Source organism: Saimiri boliviensis, chromosome 13, assembly GCF_048565385.1.
Source record: "Saimiri boliviensis isolate mSaiBol1 chromosome 13, mSaiBol1.pri, whole genome shotgun sequence".
In the NCBI taxonomy this organism is placed as follows: Eukaryota; Metazoa; Chordata; class Mammalia; order Primates; family Cebidae; genus Saimiri; species Saimiri boliviensis.
The window spans coordinates 55,903,500-55,924,390 of record NC_133461.1 but is presented as its reverse complement, the minus strand read 5'-3'; the positions used below and the strand labels follow the sequence as shown (position 1 = coordinate 55,924,390).

Sequence of the window (20,891 nt, the reverse complement as noted above, 5' to 3'; positions counted from 1 at the left end):
AAAAAGCATGCAGAAACTGAATGGGAGTTGACACTAGGAAAATGAAAATCATACTCGGTAAGTTTTCCATTTTTACAGCTTCTTTTTTCACCTGAGGGAAGGCAGTAGTTGGTACCACTCAAATGATAAATACAAGTTGGATAGAAATGCTCAGTCTCACAAGCTTGAAGAACTATTAAAACAGAGTTTGGGGCCAGGCGCAGTGGCTCATGCCTGTAATTCCAGCACTTTGGGAGGCCAAGGTGGGCAGATCACTTGAGGTCAGGAGTTCAAAACTAGCCTGGCCAACATGGTGAAACCCAGTCTCTATTAAAAGTACAAAAATTAGCTGGGCATGGTGGCAGGCACCTATAATCCCAGCTACTCAGGAGGTTGAGGCAGGAGAATCACTTGAACCTGGGAGGTGGAGGTTGCAGTGAGCCGAAATCATGCCACTGCACTTCAGCCTGGGCAACAGAGTGAGACTCTGTCTCAAAAAAAAAAAAAGAAAAAAGAAAAAGACAAAAATAATCCACCATATTAGCAACTACATTAAATGTAAATGAATAAATAAATCTCAATTAAAAGATGGAAACTGTCAGACTGGATTTTAAAAAAAGCAAGATCTGGTTGAGCACAGTGGCTCATGCCTGTAATCCCAGCACTTTGGGAGGCCAAGGCAGGTGGATCACCTGAGGTCAGGAGTTCGAGACCAGCCTGGCCAACATGGTGAAACCCTGTCTCTACTGAAAATACAAAAGTTAGCTGGGTGTCGTGGTGGATGCCGGTACTCAGGAGGCTGAGGCAGGAGAATTAATGGAACCCGGGAAGCAGAGATTGCAGGTAGCCAAGATTGTGCCATTGCACTTTAGCCCATACTGACAACAGCGAGATTTTGTCTCAAAAAAAAAAAAAAAGAGCAAGATCTAACTATATCCTATCTACAGGCAATACACTTTAAATACAATGACACAGATACTCTGAAAGTTAAAGTATAAATAAAGATATATTACACAAACAGCAAAAAAAGGATGAAATGGCTATGATAATATCAGATAAAGCAAACTTTATGACCAGAGAAGAACATTTCATGAAGATAAAAAGAGTTAATTCATAAGAAGACTAACAATCTTAAATGTGTATGTGTCTAACAGAGCTTCCATATACATGAAGAAAAATAGAATTAAATGGAGAAATAGAAAATCACAACTATATCTATTTTAAAATGCTTCTATCAATAAAAAAGTGAGCTATAAACAGTCTGAATAACACTATCAATATTAACCAAATTTAAATGTATAGAATACTACATCCAACAAGAGAATACACATTCTTTTCAAGAAATGATACTATCTAAACATTTCCAAGCTTACTAAGGTCTTAAAGGTAGTAAAACAAATTAACATAATTCATGTACCTTTTTCTAAGATGCTTCAGAAATCAAACAGTAATTAACATGGTAATGGAGAACAGTACAAGTCAATTCATAATTCAGGAACCTCATTATCTCCTGTTTCAACTCCTTCCCTACAAAATCTATTCTCCGAGTAGGAAACATGACTTGTTTGCCTGTCATGTCTTGAATTTCCCTGATAAAACTGAGTCCCAACAATATCACAGGTATACATTATCATGTTACACAAAGTCATAGGACTGGAAAAGCTAGTTTTCCCAAGCTAAGAGCCTAAGGCATCCAAGAGTGTAAAAAAGTAGTAAAGAATGATTTTCAGGAACTATCAACATTTCAAAAAAAAGCCTCACAGAAATCATATATTTATATATAGTAAGCCTGTACATTTCAATCTTTTTTTTTCAGATGGCGTTTTGCTCTTGTTGCCCAGGCTGGAGTACAGCGGTGCGATCTTGGCTTACTGCAACCTCTGTCTCCCGGGTTCTAACGATTCTTCTGCCTCAGCCTCCCAAGTAACTGGGATTACAGGCGTCCACCACCACGCCCAGTTAATTTTTTATATTTTTAGTAGAGACAGGGTTTCACCTATGAAAGCCAGGCTTGTCTCGAACTCCTGATCTCAGGTGATCACCCGCCTCTGCTTCCCAAAATGCTGGTATTATAGGTGTGAGCCACCATGCCCAGTCCTACATTTCAATCTTAACCCTGTCACATACCAGCTAATTTTGATCAAATTACTAACATTGTAGTTCTGCTTTTTCTTTGCTAAAATGGGGTTAATAATATGTACTGTGAACTGGGTAGATAATAAGTAGGATAACCTATATATAGTGCCTGGCCCAGGGCCTATAATGTGGCAGGCACTCAGCAAAGCTAAATTTAACTGTAATCAACCAAAGTGGCAATTCTGGTTATCTCTCGCCAATCATAAGGTCTAAGTGGCCCTATGAATTTTTAAAAAAGATGAGTAAGTTAACATTTAATGAACGCTGTTTATTTTTTAGGTATAATATTTCAAAATCAGTGGCCATGAGGGAAAAGGAGTCAAAGGTATCCTCAATGTGAGGAAGCTGAAAACCTAATGATACAACTAGCATCAATAATTCTTTCAGTGATCTTATACTATTTTATTGCAATCGTTTCCCTTCCCTTATGTAGCTCTGATCCTGAAATTTACTCAGCTGCTTTTTTATATTCTCATATTTCACTTCACTCATTTGAATTCTAGCTATGTCTCTTTGATGTTTTTGTAGACTTTGTCAATAAACACCCAGTTGAACTGGACCTATTTAATAACCAAAGGGCTCTAGATTTATAGTGTAAACAACTGTTGTTATTCCAGTGTCACAAGTCACTGCTGGAAACTACAGACTCAGAGACATGGATTACAGGATAATGTCAATTCCGGCAGACACTCTACCTTAGCAAGACATTTCCTTCCTTCTCTCTGTACTACCCTTTGGCTTGCCAGGCACACTGTTGTCTCTGGGCCCTCTTGGAATGGCATCTTCTTGGTATTAATCATTGTAAGGTGTAGGCAGTAAGTATCTCATTTCAATCTGATGAGACTACAAGAGTGGGGCTCTTTCCTAAGCCATACAATAGTCCTGATTCACTTCTTAAGGTTTCACAGTTAATACTTACAAAATGTTTGCTATAGGTCAGGTACTAGACAACATTCTTCATATACATTACATGCAATCCTCACAATCCTATGAGGCCCAGGTATTGTTACAGATGAGAAAACTGAGGTGCTGAGCAACGATATAGTTTGTCTGTGTGTAGACACATAGTATGTGACAGAGCTAGGATCTGAACCCAGGCAGATCTGACTCAAGAATCCACTTAACCACCTTACTTTGCTGCCCAGCACTACCTAAGCTGTAACATTCAGGTCTCTTTTGCCAAAGAAGACGGGTGCTCTGAACACAGAGTACCCTTTTGAGAACATGCCAACTCTGATAAAAAAGAGCTCTGTCCCTGAAAGTTTAATTGAGGTGCCATGCTATAGTGGAACAGCTAACAATTAGTGCCCTGGAGAATGGGACCACTTGTCAGTCTCTACCATAACTTTTTCTAGAATAACATGAATGAAGCTAATCATCCAGTGCTTTCTAACACATTAATCAAGCTAGTTTCACAAATGATCAGTTAACTGCCTTATTCCCAGAAGTTTAAAAACCAAATTATTTTAACAACAACAACAAAATGAGTTATTAAGAAAAAAATCTTCTGGTGTTAATTTAAAATGATTTCTTATCCAAGACGTTGCTTTTAGATGAGGGAAATCTGGTCAGAACTCACCCTTTGGTTGTCTTGTTTCCCTTAGTTCAGCTTCTCTCATCCCTCCTCCCTCAGGAACTCTGGAGCTAGACTCCCCACCCCTGTACCCCACCAAGGCACCTCTAAAGCTGCAGGAAAAGCTAAACTGCATCTAGAGCTATGAACTTCAAATGACATTTACTTGCTACTTTCCCCAGATAAAATACTCTCAGGATCTCACTTGTTAAAATTTTATTATTATCTTTTTGAGACTAAGTCTTGCTCTGTCACCCAGGCTGGAATGCAGTGGCTCACTGCAACCTCTGCCTCCTGGCTTCAAGCGATTCTCCTGTGCCAGCCTCCTGAGTAGCTGGGATTATAGGTGGGCATCACCATGCCCGGCTAATTTTTGTATTTTTAGTAGAGATGGGGTTTCACCATGTTGGTCAGGCTGGTCTCAAACTCCTGACCTCACGTGATCCACCTGCCTTGGCCTTCCAAAGTGTTGGAATTTTGTAGATTTAAAATTTTAAGTGTTAAAACTTATTTTTTTAAATCGCAGACTCTGTTGCCCTGTCAAAGTGTTAAAATTTAAATGTAGAAGGCTGGATGCGGTGGCTCATGCCTGTAATCCAAGCACTTTGGAGGCCAAGGCAGGCGGATCACCTGAGGTCAGGAGTTCAAGACCAGCCTGACCAACATGGTGAAACCCCGTCTTTATAAAAAAAAAAAAAAATTAAATGTAGATTTGAAATTTAAAAATTTTAAGCCCAGCCAGGACTACATTTAGAAGCAAATTTTAATCACTTTTAAATCATCTCCCACATTGAGGCTCTCTTAAGAACTGGACTTCAAACTATACTACAAGGTTACAGTAATCAAAACAGCATGGTACTGGTACCAAAACAGAGATATAGACCAATGGAACAGAACAGAGGCCTCAGAGGAAATACAACATATCTACAACCATCTGATCTTTGACAAACCTGACAAAAACAAGCAATGGGGAAAGGATTCCCTGTTTAATAAATGGTGTTGGGAAAACTGGCTAGCCATGTGCAGAAAGCAGAAACAGGACCCCTTCCTGACACCTTACACCAAAATTAACTCCAGATGGATTAAAGACTTAAACATCAGACCTAACACCATAAAAACCCTAGAAGAAAATCTAGGCAAAACCATTCAGGACATAGGCGTAGGCAAGGACTTCATGACCAAAATGCCAAAAGTAATGGCAACAAAAGCCAAAATAGACAAATGGGACCTAATCAAACTCCACAGCTTCTGCACGGCAAAAGAAACAGTCAGTAGAGTGAATCGGCAACCAACAGAATGGGAAAAAATTTTTGCAGTCTACCCATCTGACAAGGGGCTGATATACAGAATTTACAAAGAACTAAAACGGAGCTACAAGAAAAAAACAAACAAGCCCATTCAAAAATGGGCGAAGGATATGAACAGACACTTAACAAAATAAGACATACAGGAGGCCAACAAACATATGAAAAAATGCTCATCATCACTGGTCATTAGAGAAAGGCAAATCAAAACCACAATGAGATACCATCTCACACCAGTTAGAATGGCGATCATTAAAAAAATCTGGAGACACCAGATGCTGGAGAGGATGTGGACAAATAGGAACACTTTTACACTGTTGGTGGGAATGTAAATTAATTCAACCATTGTGGAAGACAGTGTGGCGCTTCCTCAATGACCTAAAAATAGAAATCCCATTTGACCCAGCAATCCCATTACTGGGTATATATCCAAAGGATTATAAATCATTCTACTATAAGGACACATGCACACGAATGTTCACTGCAGCACTGTTTACAATAGCAAAGACCTGGAACCAACCCAAATGCCCATCGATGATAGACTGGACAGGGAAAATGTGGTACATATACACCATGGAATATTATGCAGCCATCAAAAACGATGAGTTTGCGTCCTTTGTAGGGACATGGATGAACCTGGAAACCACCATTCTCAGCAAACTGACACAAGAGCAGAAAATCAAACACCACATGTTCTCACTCATAGGTGGGTGTTGAACAATGAGAACACATGGACACAGGGAGGGGAGCACTACACACTGGGGTCTGTTGGGGGGAAATGGGGGAGGGACAGGGAGGTGGGGAGGTGGGAAGAGATAGCATGGGGAGAAATGACAGATACAGGTGAGGGGAAGGAAGGCAGCAAACCACACTGCCATGTGTGTAGTACCTATGCAACAATCTTGCATGTTCTTCATATGTACCCCCAAACCTAAAATGCATTAAAAAAAAAAAAAAGAATATAAATGATGAACAGCAACATCCTTGCTACCAGCAGGTGGGCTCTGCAATGAAGAATAAGAGATCCTGATTCTGTCAAACCATACCAAAACATTAGCTCTTTCTCTCAGTAGCAAATAGACAAGACAGTAAAAAATGTCTTAAAACACAAGTCTACAATCTTGCAAAAATCCCTCAAGTGATCTGTTGCCCTCTTTTTAAAAATTTTTTTGAGGCAGTCTTGCTCAATCGCCAGGCTAGAGTGCAGTGGCATAACCTCGGCTTACTGTAACCTCTGCTTCCCGTGTTCAGACAATTCTTCTGCCTCCTCCTGAGCAGCTGGGACTACAGGCTCATACCACCATGCCCAGCTAGTTTTTGTATTTTTAGTAGAGATGGGGTTTCACCATGTTGGCCAAGTTAGTCTTGATCTCTTGACCTCGTTATCCGCCTGCCTTAGCCTCCCAAAGTGCTGGGATTATAGGCATGAGCCACTGTGCCCCTGCCAAAATTTCATTTGCAAGCTTCCCTTGCAGCTAAGAGCAGGCGAATGTGATATAAGCAAAAGTGGTGTGCACAATTGCTGGAATGCATCTTTAAAGGAGATGGTACTTTTCCTATTGTGCTTTCTTCTCCTTCTTGGGTATTGGAATGCAGATGTGATGGCTACGGCTGAAGCATCCATGTTATGAAGCAACATATTAGGTTGGTGAAAAGTAATTGGTTTTTGCCATTAAAAAGAAATGGCAAAAACTGCAATTACTTTTGCACCAACCTACTACTGGAAGTAGCTTAGGTTCCTAACATTGACAAGTGCCATACAAGCTGTAATCTACCTTGTTAGATTTTTACATGAGAGAGAAATAAACTTACATTGTAAGTCACTAATGAGTTTTTTGCCACTTACAGCCAATCCTGCTCCTTTCTGATGTACACTTCTTTTCTGCTGCATACTCTTTGCCACTTCGAATAGACTGTATGCTCCTTGAAAACAGGTTCTGTATTGTACTTTGCAGCACCAAAATACTTATGATGGCCTAAATTTCAATAAACTTATAACTGTCTAATTCTGGATTGGTCACTCTTGTTAATATTAGCTGGAGGCGGAATATAACAGTAAATAAAGGCCCTCAGTTTTATTTTTTAAAATCTTTTCTTTTTTTTTCCTCCCAAGTCACATGGCTCTCTATTTTAAAAAGTCAAGATAAAAGATGATTCAGATTTTGTCAGAGTTACTGTTTTTCTCCTTGTTTTTGTTGTGGTACTGGAAATCAATTCAGAGAATGGGAAAAGGATTTCAGAAAATAAGATATTATTCATATACATAAAATAATACCTATTAGGCTATATTACTGAATGGATACTTTGTGGAATGAATGGTAAGGTTTCCAACTACTTTACCAATCAAAAGTTGTAAATTATTAGCGATAACTGCCTTTTCTCCAGTCCTCTGGTTTCCAGGAAGATGGCTTCTCTCTCAACATACTTCTGGTCTTTTAAAATTATTATTCACTGTTTTGTGTGTGTGTTGTTTTTTTTTTTTTTGTAGAAGTGGGGGTCTCACTATGTTGTCCAAGCTGGTCTCAAACTCCTGGGCTCAAGCAATCCTCCTGCCTTAGCCTTCCAAAGTGCTGGGATTATAGGAATAAGCCACTGCACCCGGCATTCCTGGCCTTTCTCATTTTACTTACCTTCCAGAAGGTGGAAGACTTAACTGATTAATAAAATTTGAAAGAATTTATCTGGCTCAGCAACTGTCTCCTCTTGGGGGCAAGAAATATCCAAGAGAGTACGTAATGCAATCTGCCAGTGACGATGGACAGGTTATCATCACGTAGATTAGGACAAACAGTCCCCATCTCATTTTATTTATTCCCCCTCCTTTTTTTTCAACCAGGGCAGAGTCTCACTCTGGTGCCCAGGATGGAGTGCAGTGGTGTGATCTCAGCTCACTGCAACCTTTACCTCCCAGGTTCAAGCGATTCTCCTGCCTCAGCCTCCCAAGTAGCTGGGATTACAGGTGCCCGCCACCATACCCAGCTAATTTTTTGTTGTATTTTTAGTAGAGACAGGGTTTTGCCATGTTGGCCAGGCTGGTCTCAAACTCCTAACCTCAGGTGATCCACCCCCTTCAGCCTCCCAAAGTGCTGGGATTATAGGCGTGAGCCACCATGCCTGGCCGACATAAACATCTTCTAAACACCCACTTTGTGTAGGGCACCCAACCAAGTACTTTACAATTTTTTTTTTTTTTGAGACAAAGTCTCACTTTGTCTCCCAGGCTGGAGTGCAGTGGTTCGATCTCAGCTTATTGCAACTCCACCCCCTAAGCTCAAGAGATTCTTGTGTCTTAGCTTCCTGAGTAGCTAGGATTACAGGCGCATGCCACCATGTGCAGTTAACAGGGTTTCGATATGTTGACCAGGCTGGTTTTGAACTCGCAGCCTCAAGTGATCCACCCATCTCAGTCTTCCAAAGTGCTGGGATTACAGGCATGAGCCACCGCACCCAGCCTACTTTACACATTCGTACTGAACCCTGTGAAGTAGGTGAGAACACTGTGATGAGGGAAGTTAAATTAATTGTCCAGGGTCCCTTAGAAAGTGGCAGTTCCAACATCTGAAACCAGCTTAACTCCAAAGCCCATGCACATTCCTTCATATTACACAGCCTTTCACAAGCCCTGTTATCTGCTAGATTCCATGCAGATCTATTTTTATTCTTTAGTGGTCTTTAAAACTACCTGGCTTTCTGTGGTAGATTGCAAAAATACTTTGAAGCTCTTCCTATCAAGAAGTGGAGTCTATTTCCCCACCCTTTGACTCTGGGCTGACTATGTCACTTGCTTTGACTAGTAGCATTGTGGGAGTTCTCAGCCTGGGACTTGAGAGGCCTTGCAGTTTCTGCTTTTGTGCTTTGTGGTTTTTTTTTTTTTTTTTTTTTTTTGAGATGAAGTTTCACTCTTGTAACCAGGCTGGGTGCAGCGGTTCACGCCTGTAAGAGACTGCAGTGAACCATGATCATGCCACTGCACTCCAGCCTAGGCAACAGAGCCAGACTCAGTTTCAAAAAAAAAAAGCAACCAAGGCTCACATCTAACTGGATGGTGCTTAAATGCAGAATAATGATGAATTTCTGCTACTGCTAAGTAAATTTCTGGAACACCATAATTCTTGAACATCATATCATAGTTTCTGAGAGAATGTTACTTCATGGACAAAACAGGCTATATTTCTAAAAGATCATAATTAACTTGTTAAAATTAAGTTAGCTATTATGGAATTTTCCCCTTTACATCAAACTTTTTTTTTTTTTTTTTTTTTTGGCCCAAGGTGTCACTCTGTCATCCAGGCTGAAGTGCGGTGGCACGATCATGGTTCACTGCAGTCTCTACCTCCCGGGCTCAACTGATCTTCCTGCCTCTGCCTTGTCAGAAGCTAGAACTATATGTGCATGCCACCATGCCCAGCTAATTTTTGTAGAGACTAGGTCTCACCATGTTGCCTAGGCTGGTCTTGAACTCCCGGGCTCAAGCAATCCATCGGCCTTGGCCTTCCAAAGTTCTGGGATTACAGGTATGAGCCACCATGCCCAGCCTCAAATGACTTTTTTAAGGTAAACTTACCATCAGCTTACCTTAAAACAAGTGTTTCAAGGTGAACAAAAGATACTACTCTCCTTTAAATACAACTCACAGAGTGTTCCATTACAATAATTACTATCAGCTTAAAAAAAAAAGGCTGAGGCACAAAAAAGCAGTGCCTTTTACAAGGACTCTACTTTAAGATTCTAAAGCTGAACTTGAAACTTAAAGTTGCTAAATCACTTGCAAAAAAGTTACATTGTACCTGGTGACTGAGCTTAATATGGTTATTGAGAAAAGCTGTGGCATCATCACCTGGAGACTAGCCAAGTGCACCTGCAAACTTAGGTGGCCAGAAGAGGCATAGATCACCTTTGATAAATAGGGATGACCTACAAGCTGATTCTGAATATTTTTTGCACTTTGGAGCTGAGCCAGGGTGACAAGATTAGTGAATCCAGGCTGAAATACAGAATGTGACATGAGGGCCACTGTGTACTCTCACAGGGGTTTGTAATTGCTATTCTCCCTCCATAATACTCTCTCCATTGAGGGGGGGGTAGGGTTGTTGGGGGTGAGGAGCAGGGCTCAGTAAGCTCAGTTGATTCTAATTTCATCCATCAATCCAGCCTAAATCTATGGAGTGTCTACTGTGCTAAGTGCCATTTCTCGTGAGATGATGCAGTTATGCATCGTCAAAAAAAAAAAAAAAAAAGGAAAACGAGAATGCAGAGAAAAATAATAATTTAAGGGATTGCTTTTCCATGCAAGAAATACTAAGTATTTCTGAAATGTACTTCATTTAGAATGGATTGGGTGAAAAATAAGAAAGAAAGATTTTACTGGTACCTGTATCCTAATTCTTCACTAAGATGGATCATATGAAGGATATATGATTCCTTGCTTGTTCCAGTGAGGCCAGGCAACAATAAGATAGTAGGTCTGGTGCTGGCATCCATATAACACGTACTGTTATCATTATCAAACCAGTCCAGTGAAATCTGTCCTCCATCTGCAGTTTTAATAAGTTCACTGAAAAGAATAATTAAGAAGACATTACTATTTACATGTTTTAACTCATGTCTTAATATTGTTGTAATTTTAAAAATATATGACATTATTTGGTCATTTAAAAATAATTTTCCAGCATTCATGAACACACACCCGTATCTCCATCTATCGATCATTTTCTTTCATTAGAAGGATTTTATGAAGATTAGTACCATCAAGTATTTCCAGTAACCTCCGTACAAAGTCGTATCTAAAAATGAACTGTGAATGATTAAGATAAATGAATACTTACTCATTACTCCAAAACACCCAGCATTTAACCATAGTTTGATTGAGGTCACTCAACTAATGCAACAGGGAAGTCTGAATTAAGTAAAATGCTGATCTAATCTCTGACCTCTGCTCTAGCTCTTTGGACTCAATAATGCAGTCTCCTTGTACAGCATGCTTCAAGAATTGCTTCTGAAAGAATTTAAAGCATTTCTCACACGGTATTTATGAACTTAGAGAATTTTCCCAAACAAATAGTGCAAGTTTCAGGCAACAAAATAAACTCCAGAAGGACAGATGACTAAGGGAAATTAATAACAGGCACCATTTAAATCTCTTGGTTCCTGATAAACCCTGGACCGTATCTTTAAAATATCAAGAACTATTATCATCAAGATCCCATTTGCCTGTCAACAGGAAGTCATTTTACACGAATCAATTGCACAAAACCCAAGTTAAGTGGCATCCTTTTCACCTCACCCCCACTCTCAGTATCTGCTACATATCAATGAATGGATGAAGATAATCAAAGGATCCGAGTCTTTCTGACAGATGTATGACAAACTGGAAGACAATAATCCCCAAACACTTCTCTCATCCTAAAAATAAACCATTTACATCAGGTGTTTGTGTTTGGGGAGGGGGGTGGTTAGGGCGGGAGCTAGGAGGCAAATACCTGAGTATTTTCCTGCAGCTGGGGGTGGAGCCGGGGACACACCTTCCATTTCCATTCCCTCTTTCTGTTCTATATACTTCCTAAAGCAGAGATTCTATTAACCAAGAACTGGGAATAAGCAAAAACAAAACAAAACAAAACAAAAAAACAACCCCCCCCAAAACAAACAAACAAAAAAACCCTGTAATTTTGCAGAAATGACTGAAAATGGACATTCACTTACTTCCTGTACTGCACCGGGGGCTTCGAAGTGATGAAAGGTCTCAGCAGCGTCTGTCCTCGACTCTCCCAGCACCAGACCGTCGGGTAGTACGTTTCCGTCACCACGGGACAGTGGTCTTGAAGGAAGCGGCTGAAACTCTCACCCCCAGTCACTAACTGGGGTTTCTGAAGGGGAAAGCAGTATCAGAGAAGGGTCCAGAACGAGCAAAGTTTCTGCCAACCGTAAGCCAGACACCGGCACAGACTTGTCCCTTGCGCGAGGGTTCCCTCCGCTTACATCTCTTTCTGGAAGCCTGACGCAACGAATTCAGTCACAGAGGACTGAAACGGAGGTTTCTCCAACCCTCGAGGGAAAGCAAGAGTCGCGATAAGGGATAAGTGCAATGGCGCAACCTCGGCTCACTGCAACATCCTCCCCCCAGGTTCAAGGGATTCTCCTGCCTCAGCCTCCGGGGTAGCTGGGATAACAGGCGCCCGCCACCACGCCCGACTAATTTTTTGTATTTTTAGTAGAGACATGGTTTCACTATGTTGGTCAGGCTGGTCTTGAACTCCTGACCTCAGGTGATCCACCCGCCTCGGCCTCCCAAAGTGCTGGGATTACAGGCGTGAGCACCCGCGTCCGGCCGGGAGTCATTTTCAAAAGCGCCACGGCGTTCCCGAATGCGCTGCCGGCCTCGCGATCGGTAACCGGGCAGCGCCGCAGCGCGGAAGTCAGCAGCGTCTGGGCTGCGCTCCGAGGACCCCCGGGCCGGGACCCCCCACCAGCTGGCGGGCGAGTGGGCGCGCGGGCGGCGGGGGCAGCCGGCTTTCCCGCGCGCGCTCGGGGCGGTCGCTCGGGAGCAGCTCGCCGCCTGTCCCGGGGGCTGCCGCCCTCCCCAGCCCGTACAGCCCAGCGCCGCACCCGCTGCCCTCGCTCCGGGCCCAGCAGCCCGCGGCCCTGCGCCACCCCCGGCTCACCTTGGCAATGCTGCTCAGGTAGTAACAGGCATAAGCGACGCTGAAGCCCAGGATCAGGGATAAGCCCACCCCCGAGCCGAAGAACCCCACCCGGACTTGGTGCTCCAGGTAGAGGGAGAGCTCCCGGGACAACATCCGCAGGTCCATGGCCAGGCGCTGCATGGCCACTGGAGCGCAGCGCGCCGGTCCTGCGGCGGGAGGAGAGCCGGCGGGCGGAAAGCCGGCGGGCGAGCGGGCGAGCGGGCGAGCGGGCAAGAGCTGGCGCGGCGCCGCCGCCGCCGCCGACCCCCGACTACAGCGTCTCCTGCCGGGCGGAGCGCGGCTTCCGCCAAAGGCGTGGCGGAGCGGCCCCGGGAGGCGTAGCCCGAAGCTCCGGCCGCCGCCGGCTCCGCCCCGGCTTCCCCGAGCCGTCCCACTGACAGCCACAGAGGAACCTTCCAGAAGCGCGGTTCCAAGCCGGGTCACCGGGAAGGCGGGCGGACCAGGGTCTCCCAGTGAGGTCACAGCCGGCTAGGGTGAGTCCCAAGAGTGGGCGGAGAGCTGAGCCGACTTCGGAGATGGAGACGGGCCGGCCGCGCCGGTTCAGGTCCCGCACCTGCTGCCCTAGTGACCTTGAACGACTCCGCTCTGCGCCGGTGTCCCTCAATTAGCAGTTTAGGATGCCGGGGAAGTGTGCCTTGCATTCAATAGTTGGGGGAGTTAATGCCAAAGATATGTTAGCATATAAGAATCCCACATCCCCTAGACGTTTGCGTTGCTCCTGAAGACTATGGAAAGAGAAAAAATATTCTATGAACATTCAACGGTGAGGACATCATACTCGACTCTGAATCAGTCTGTGAATCTTCTTGGTAGCTAAGTGTCACTTAAATGAGAAGTGGTTTCTGAAAATAAATGAAAAGGTCAAGAATAGTAACCGGGATTCAATTATGTTAAAAGTCCATTTGTGGTTCATTAATGCTTTGAATTTAGAGACTTCTGAAAATTCACACCTATTACCTAATGCATGGACAAGAAACTATTTATGAAGTAGGGTCTCCTAAGCTTATTTATGGCATGATAAGTCAGGATACTTACGGGTAATCTGAAAAAGAAGATTTAACAGCCTATGCCTATTATTATGAACTCCTCCTTCAGAGAGGTAGGAAGAGTGGCAAGACTTAAACAGACCAATGAAGTGAAAGGCCTGTCTAGATTATGAAAAATGTCACATGATCGTAATTTTATGATGTAACTTAGATGGGGACATGAGATGGGTCATAAGCGAGCTTCAATTTGGTCATTGCAACTTGGTGGTTGGCTGCAGCACCCAAAATAATTCAATTATCTTTACTGTGAGTCTGTTTTTCTCTTGTTTTAATAATCTGCAGCGTAACAATTTTTACTTTATAGAGTTGCTGAGAGAACAAAATAATGTATGTACTAGACTCCCTGTGAGTAGAAGTAATTTTCATGCTCTGGCTCTCACACCTGAGCACACATAGCAAACGCGAATGCATATGCTGGTTGCCATACTTGAATCTTACATGGGACATTCTTCATAATGCCTGCACCTGCCTTCTGCGCTACCTACCAATAAATGCATACATATTTCAGTTTAAGTTGTTGTTTTTTTTCTTTTTTGAGACGGACTTTGGTTTTTGTTGCCCAGACTGGAGTGCAATGATGCAACCTTGGCTCACTTCAACCTCCGCCTCCCAGGTTCAAGCGATTCTCCTGCCTCAGCCTCCCGAGTAGCTGGGATTATAGGCATATGCCATTATGCCTGGCTAATCTTGTATTTTTTTTTTTTAATTGAGACGGAGTTTCACTTGTTACCCAGGCTGGAGTGCAATGGCGCAATCTCGGCTCACCGCAACCTCCACCTCCTGGGTTCAGGCAATTCTCCTGCCTCAGCCTCCTGAGTAGCTGGGATTACAGGCACACACCACCATGCCTAGCTAATGTTTTGTATTTTTGGTAGAGACGGGGTTTCACCATGTTGACCAGGATGGTCTCGATCTCTTGACCTCGTGATCCACCCACCTCGGCCTCCCCAAGTGCTGGGATTACAGGCGTGAGCCACCGCGCCCGGCTAATCTTGTATTTTTAATAGAGACACGGTTTCACTATGTTGGTAAGGCTGGTTTCAATCTCCTGATCTAAGGTGATCCACCAGCCTCAGCCTCCCAAAGTGCTGGAATTACAGGCGTGAGCCATGGCGCCTGGCCCGGTTTAAGTTTAAAGTGAAAATATCATCAAATAAAATGTTTGTCTGAGCTTGGGGACTATACAAAATGCCATAGCCTAGGTGACTTAAACAGACATTTATTTTTCACTGTTCCGGAGGCTGGAAGTCTGAGATCCGGGTGCCGATGTGGTTGGGTTCTGGTGAGGGCCCTCTTTTGCCTTGCAGATGGCTTTCTTTTTGCTGTGTCTTCCCATGGTGGTGGGAGAAAGCTCTGATGTCTATTCCTCTTCTTCTACAGGCACTAATTCCATCATAGGGACCCTGTCCTCATGATCTCATGTAAACCTAACTACCACCAAAGGCCTTGCCTCCCAATACCATCACCTTGATGGGTTAGGGCTCCAACATATGAAGGTAGAGGTGGGGGACAAAAACATTGATGCCTATAATATTTTATAGGCATCATGGTGTGTAGAAAATGTACTGACCTGGGAGTAAAAAACAGCCCTGAACTCATCCACCAAACTTAGACAAATTATTTACTCTTTTGGGTCCTCAGTTCCTTGTCTGTAAAATGAGATGATTGAGATGGAGGTTGTCCAAGTTTCCTTCCTGTTAGAAAAACATTCACAATCTTTCTTTAGAACTATTATTTTGACTGGGTGCAGTGGCTCACACCTGTAATCCCAGCACTTTGGGAGGAGGCTGAAGCGGGTGAATCACCTGAGGTTAGGAGTTCGAGACGAGCCTGGCCAACGTTGAAATGGCATCTCTACTCAAAATACAAAAAAATTTAGCTGGGTGTGGTAGCAGGCACTTGTAATCTCAGCTACTCAGAGGCTGAGGCAGGAGAATCACTTGAACACGGAGGTGGTGGTGGCAGTAAGCTGAGATCGTGCCACTGCACTCCAGCCTGGGCAACAGAGGGAAACTCTGTCTCAAAAAACAAACAAACAAACAAAACTACTATTCCAAATTAATAGATGAGGAAATGAGAGCTTAGAGAGTTTCATTCATTCACCCAACCAGTTTCTTCTTGGGTGATTATAGGGGACTGAAGATTCAATGATAAACAAAACAGAGCAGTACCATAGAGTCTAGTGTGGCAACAGAGTATTAAGCAATTACATTATAAAAAGTATGGTGACTAGGGGAGGTTCCTGATGCAGCAGGTACACAGGGTTCTTAGTAGCAAACAGCAAAAACCAATTGAGGCTTACCATATGCAGAAGGAAAATTTATTACAATGGCATTTGGTAGCTGATGAAACTCCAGAAGGGCTGGAGAACACGGCTTGGAAGTTAGGAACAATGCCTTTAAAAGTCATGGTCCTGTGATGACAATACTACTGCTCTCTCTGGGCTACACTCCATGGTTTTTGGCATCCACACCAGCCACACTGGGCACGAGGCTGTGTCCTAAATCCCTGACACTGTTGCCTCTGGAAATAGGGTGTTACCATCTCTGCCCCCTCACTGCAATGGATTATCCCTGCTTCTTAATTTCACAGTCTCCTTATTTATTCAAAGTCTGTTGTGAATGCAACTGACTGGTGCAGTCTAGGTTGTATCTCAGTTTCCTCCCTGCTGTGGGGATAGGAAAACAAATATCTGGCATTTTCAGTGTCTGTGGTGGGGGATGCATGCTGCTTCATTTGGTAAAGAGTCCGCAGACACAGATGAAGGTTCAGATGCTGGGCAGTCAGTAAGAATGCAGGTGCTTACTTCAAGCATGTAATGGAGCAACTTACATGCTTGAGGAAAAATACTTTTTGAAAATCTTCCTTAGACTGTTGGATGTGAGTGATGAGCAAAGACCTAGATAAGAAGAGGTGAAGGTAAATAGTTCTTTTTTTTTTTTTTGAGACGGAGTTTATCTCTTGTTACCCAGGCTGGAGTGCAATGGAACGATCTCGGCTCACTGCAACCTCCGCCTCCTGGGTTCAGGCAATTCTCCTGCCTCAGCCTCCTGAGTAGCTGGGATTACAGACACGTGCCACCACGCCCAGCTAGTTTTTTGTATTTTTAGTAGAGACGGGGTTTCACCATGTTGACCAGGATGGTCTAGATCTCTCGACCTCGTGATCTACCCGCCTCAGCCTCCCAAAGTGCTGGGATTACAGGCTTGAGCCACCGTGCCCGGCGGTAAATAGTTCTTATAGGATGATTGAACTGCATGTGCAAGGGTCTGAAGATGGAAGCAAACAGCAAGTGAAATAAGTTTCCATAGCAAATGAGTGGGGTTTGAACCAAAAACTGGGTATTTCCAAAACCTGTTTTGATAATTACAATGCCACATTACAAAATTTTATTACCTTTGTGATGAAGAAACAAAAAAAATGAAATTATTGCTTCAAAAATTTTTAAGACACTTGCTGTCTTAGAATATGCTTATATTTAAATTTTTTTTTTTTTTTTTTTTTTACTAGTGAAATACTTTTTTTCTTGTTTTGAGATAGAATCTCTCTCTGTTGCCCAGGCTGGAGTGCAGTGGTACAGTCTTGGCTCACTGCAACCTCCACCTTAGCCTCCTGAGTAGCTGGGATTACAGGTGTGCACCACCACGCCCAGCTAATTTTTGTGTTTTTAGTTGAGACAGGGTTTCACTATGTTGGCCAGGCTGGTCTAGAAACCCAGACCTCAGGAGATCCACCCTCCTTGGTCTCCCAGACTGCTGAGATTACAGGCATGAGCCATCACACCCGGCCTTGAAATACTTTATTGGATAAATACAATACAAAACAAAATGCGTTCAAATATTTTCCCCAAAAATCAATTTTTGCCCAGGTACAGTGTGGCTCACACCTCTGATCCCAGCACTTTGGGAGGCCAAGTTGGGAGGGTTGCTTAAGCCCAGGAGTTTGAGATCAGCCTGAGCAATATAATGAGACCCTATTTCTACAAAAAATTACAAAATTAGCCAGGTGGGGTGGTGCGTGCCTGTAGTTCCAGCTACTTGGGAGGCTAAGGTGGGAGGATTGTTTGAGCCCAGGAGTTCAAGACTGCAGTAAGGGGTGTTCACACCACTGCACTCCAGCCTGGGTGACAGAATGAGACCCGTCTCAAATATATATATATATATAAAATCAATTTTAAAGGCCTTTCTATTCAGGCTAATGACAACCACAATAAAGACAGATATGCTAGTTTAACATAATTGGCTGATTTTATATAGCACTTACATCTTTTAGCCCACAGGTATATTATTAAATGATAGCGAACACCTATCATTTAATTTTTACAGAACTAGGAAATAAATTTCTAAGAAAGAAAGATTTTCCAGATCCCATCTTTTATTTAATTTTATTTTTACTTTTTGAGACAGTCTCACTCTGTTGCCCAGGCTAGAGTGCAGTAATGCAATCTTGGCCCGCTCCAACCTTTGTCTCCTGGGTTCAAGCAATTCTCCTGCCTCAGTCTCCTGAGTAGCTGGGATTACAGGTCCCTGCCACCATGCCTGGCTAATTTTCGTTAGCATTTTTTAGTATTTTTAGTAGAGACAGGGTTTCACTGTGTTGGCCAGGCTGGTCTAGAAATCCTGACTTCAGGTGATCCCCCGCCTTCTTTTTGTATTTTTAGTAGAGATGAGTTTCACCATGTTGGCCGGGCTGGTCTTAAACGCCTGACCTCAAATGATGCACCCACTTTGACCTCCCAAAATGCTGGGATTACAGGCGTGAGCCACTGTGCCCAGCTAGACCCATCTTTTATATCCACACCAGCAGTCTAAAGAGGATAAAGCCAGTAACTTTCCTCACAAGAGCTCATGACTAGTGTCACTTTGGTATCATCTTTCTCTTTTCTTTTTTCTTTTCTTTTCTTTTCTTTTCTTTTCTTTTCTTTTCTTTTTTCTTTTCTTTTCTTTTCCCTCCCTCCCTCCCTTCCTTCCTTCCTTCCTTCCTCTCTCTCTCTCTTTCTTTCTTTCCCTCCCTCCCTTCCTTTTTTTTTTTTTTTTTGACAGGGTCTTGCTCTGTCACTCAGGCTGGTGTGCGTGGTGTGATCATGGCTCACTGCAGCCTAAACCTCCCAGGCTAAAGCGATCCTCCTGCCTCAGCCTCCCAAGTAGCTGGGACCACAGGCCCATGCCACCATGTCTGGCTAAGTTTTTTCTTTTTTGTGGAGACTGGATCTCTCTGTGTTGTCTGGGCTGGTCTTGAACTCCTGGGCTCAAACAATCTTCCTGCCTTGGCCTCCCAAAGTGCTGGGATTATAGGTGTGAGCCACTGCACCTGACCTCACCCCAGTCTTCACAATCTAATGCTGTTATGTTTATTCTTGTATGTACTTGCTAGCATTATTACAAACACCAAGATATGGTCCTAGTTTTTGCAATTTTAGCACAGTGCTTATACAAGAAGTTATGTTAATTTTTAAAAATCCTGATCAAACATATACTTGAAGCAACAGACCTAAAGCAGCACAGTTGACCTTTATAGGTCAGTATAAAATGCTCATGAAGCTCTTTGTCATTTTTTTCTATTATTTGTATTTCAAGGAGAAATCAGAATTGCATAGAGAATGTGTGGTGGGCAGACCCTAAGGAGACCCTCAGTGATCTCTGCCTTCTGATGCCCTTCTCATTGAGTGTAGTTAGGACCTGTCATTCACATCCCACCAATACAATAGAGATAGCAAAGATGATGTGATGTCAACACTCCTGTGATTACACTATATTATGTAAGACTCCTTCTTAGCAGAATGGAGCTTGACTGTCCTTTCAGCCTTGAGCTAGCAGCCATGTGATTTGCCCTGGAGAGAGCCACATAGCAGCACAGTATAGGCAGCTTCGGGGATCTATGGGCGGCCTCCATCAGACAACTGCAAAACACTAAACACTGGTGACCTGAGTCCTGCAATTGCAAGGGAATGAATTCTGCCGACAACCTGAATGAGCATGGAAAGAGATTCTTTCCCAGTCAAATCTCCAGATGAACATACAGCATGGTCAACATTTTAGCTTCAGCCTGTGAGTCCCTGATTAGAGGACCCAGTTACGTTATGCCTGGACCTGTGACCCATGGGAACTGCGTGGTGTGATCATAAGAAACGTATTGTTTGAAGCTGCTAAGTTTGTGATAACTTGTTATGCAGCAATAAAAACCTAATAGAGAATATTAAAAGGTCCCACAAATCATTTAAAGATTAATAAATATTAATGGCTCATTTTTTGCCCACCAGTGTATCTATTATAGGACTATTTTATATTTATTATTATTATTTTGTGAGACAGGGTCTTGTTCTGTCACTCAGACTGGGGTAGAGTGGTGTGAACACCTCTTACTGAACACCTTTAATCAATCTTGGGGTCAAGCAATCCTCCCCACTCAGCCTCCTGAGTAGCTAGGACTACAGGTATGAATTCCCATGCCCAGCTTATATTTTTGTTTTAATTTTCATAGAGACAGGGTCTCGCTATGTTGCCCTGGCTGGTCTTGAAGTCCCTTCCTCAAGCAATCCCTCCACCTCAGCCCCACAAAGTGCTGGGATTACAGGCCTGAGCCACCAAGCCCATCTGGAATATGTTTAATAAATTAAAGGTTTTAGCTCTTTTAATCAATATGCAAAATTAAGAAATCTATTAGCCGGGCGCAGTGGCTCAAGCCTGTAATCCCAGCACTTTGGGAGGCCGAGGTGGGTGGATCACGAGGTCAAGAGATCGAGACCGTCCTTGCCAACATGGTGAAACCCCGTCTCTACTAAAAATACAAAAAATTAGCTGGGCATGGTGGTGCGTGCCTGTAATCCCAGCTACTCAGGAGGCTGAGGCAGGAGAATTGCCTGAGCCCAGGAGGCGGAGGTTGCGGTGAGCCGAGATCGCGCCATTGCACTCCAGCCTGGGTAACAAGAGTGAAACTCCGTCTCAAAAAAAAAAAAAAGAAATCTATTGAGAGATTTTATTCTTTATACATACTCTCTTTTTTAAATTGCCACAATGAACATGATTTTTTTGAGAGTAAAAAAGTGATTAAAAAAACCACACAACTGCCGGGCGCGGTGGCTCAAGCCTGTAATCCCAGCACTTTGGGAGGCCGAGGCGGGTGGATCACGAGGTCAACAGATCAAGACCAT

General features: G+C 43.3%; 1 protein-coding gene and 1 non-coding gene across 3 annotated transcripts in view; both read right to left on the bottom strand.

Moving 5' to 3' along the window:
* ABHD3 (abhydrolase domain containing 3, phospholipase) overlaps window positions 1-12,952 on the bottom strand; it is a 49,870-nt gene extending 36,918 nt beyond the window's left edge. For both annotated transcript variants that reach the window (XM_074383694.1, XM_039463843.2), the window contains exons 1-3: window positions 12,654-12,952; window positions 11,695-11,858; window positions 10,364-10,546 (exon numbers count right to left, since the gene is read on the bottom strand). In XM_074383694.1, coding sequence (XP_074239795.1) covers window positions 10,364-10,546; window positions 11,695-11,858; window positions 12,654-12,815 — 509 coding nt within the window. In that variant the 5' untranslated portion in view covers window positions 12,816-12,952. The remainder of the gene's footprint in view (window positions 1-10,363; window positions 10,547-11,694; window positions 11,859-12,653) is intronic.
* Window positions 12,953-19,040: 6,088 nt separating this feature from the next.
* LOC120361754 (small nucleolar RNA SNORA81) lies at window positions 19,041-19,182 on the bottom strand. The gene has a single exon (XR_005577882.1). It is a non-coding gene; the product is annotated as a small nucleolar RNA SNORA81 (small nucleolar RNA).
* Between the last annotated feature and the right edge of the window lie 1,709 nt (window positions 19,183-20,891).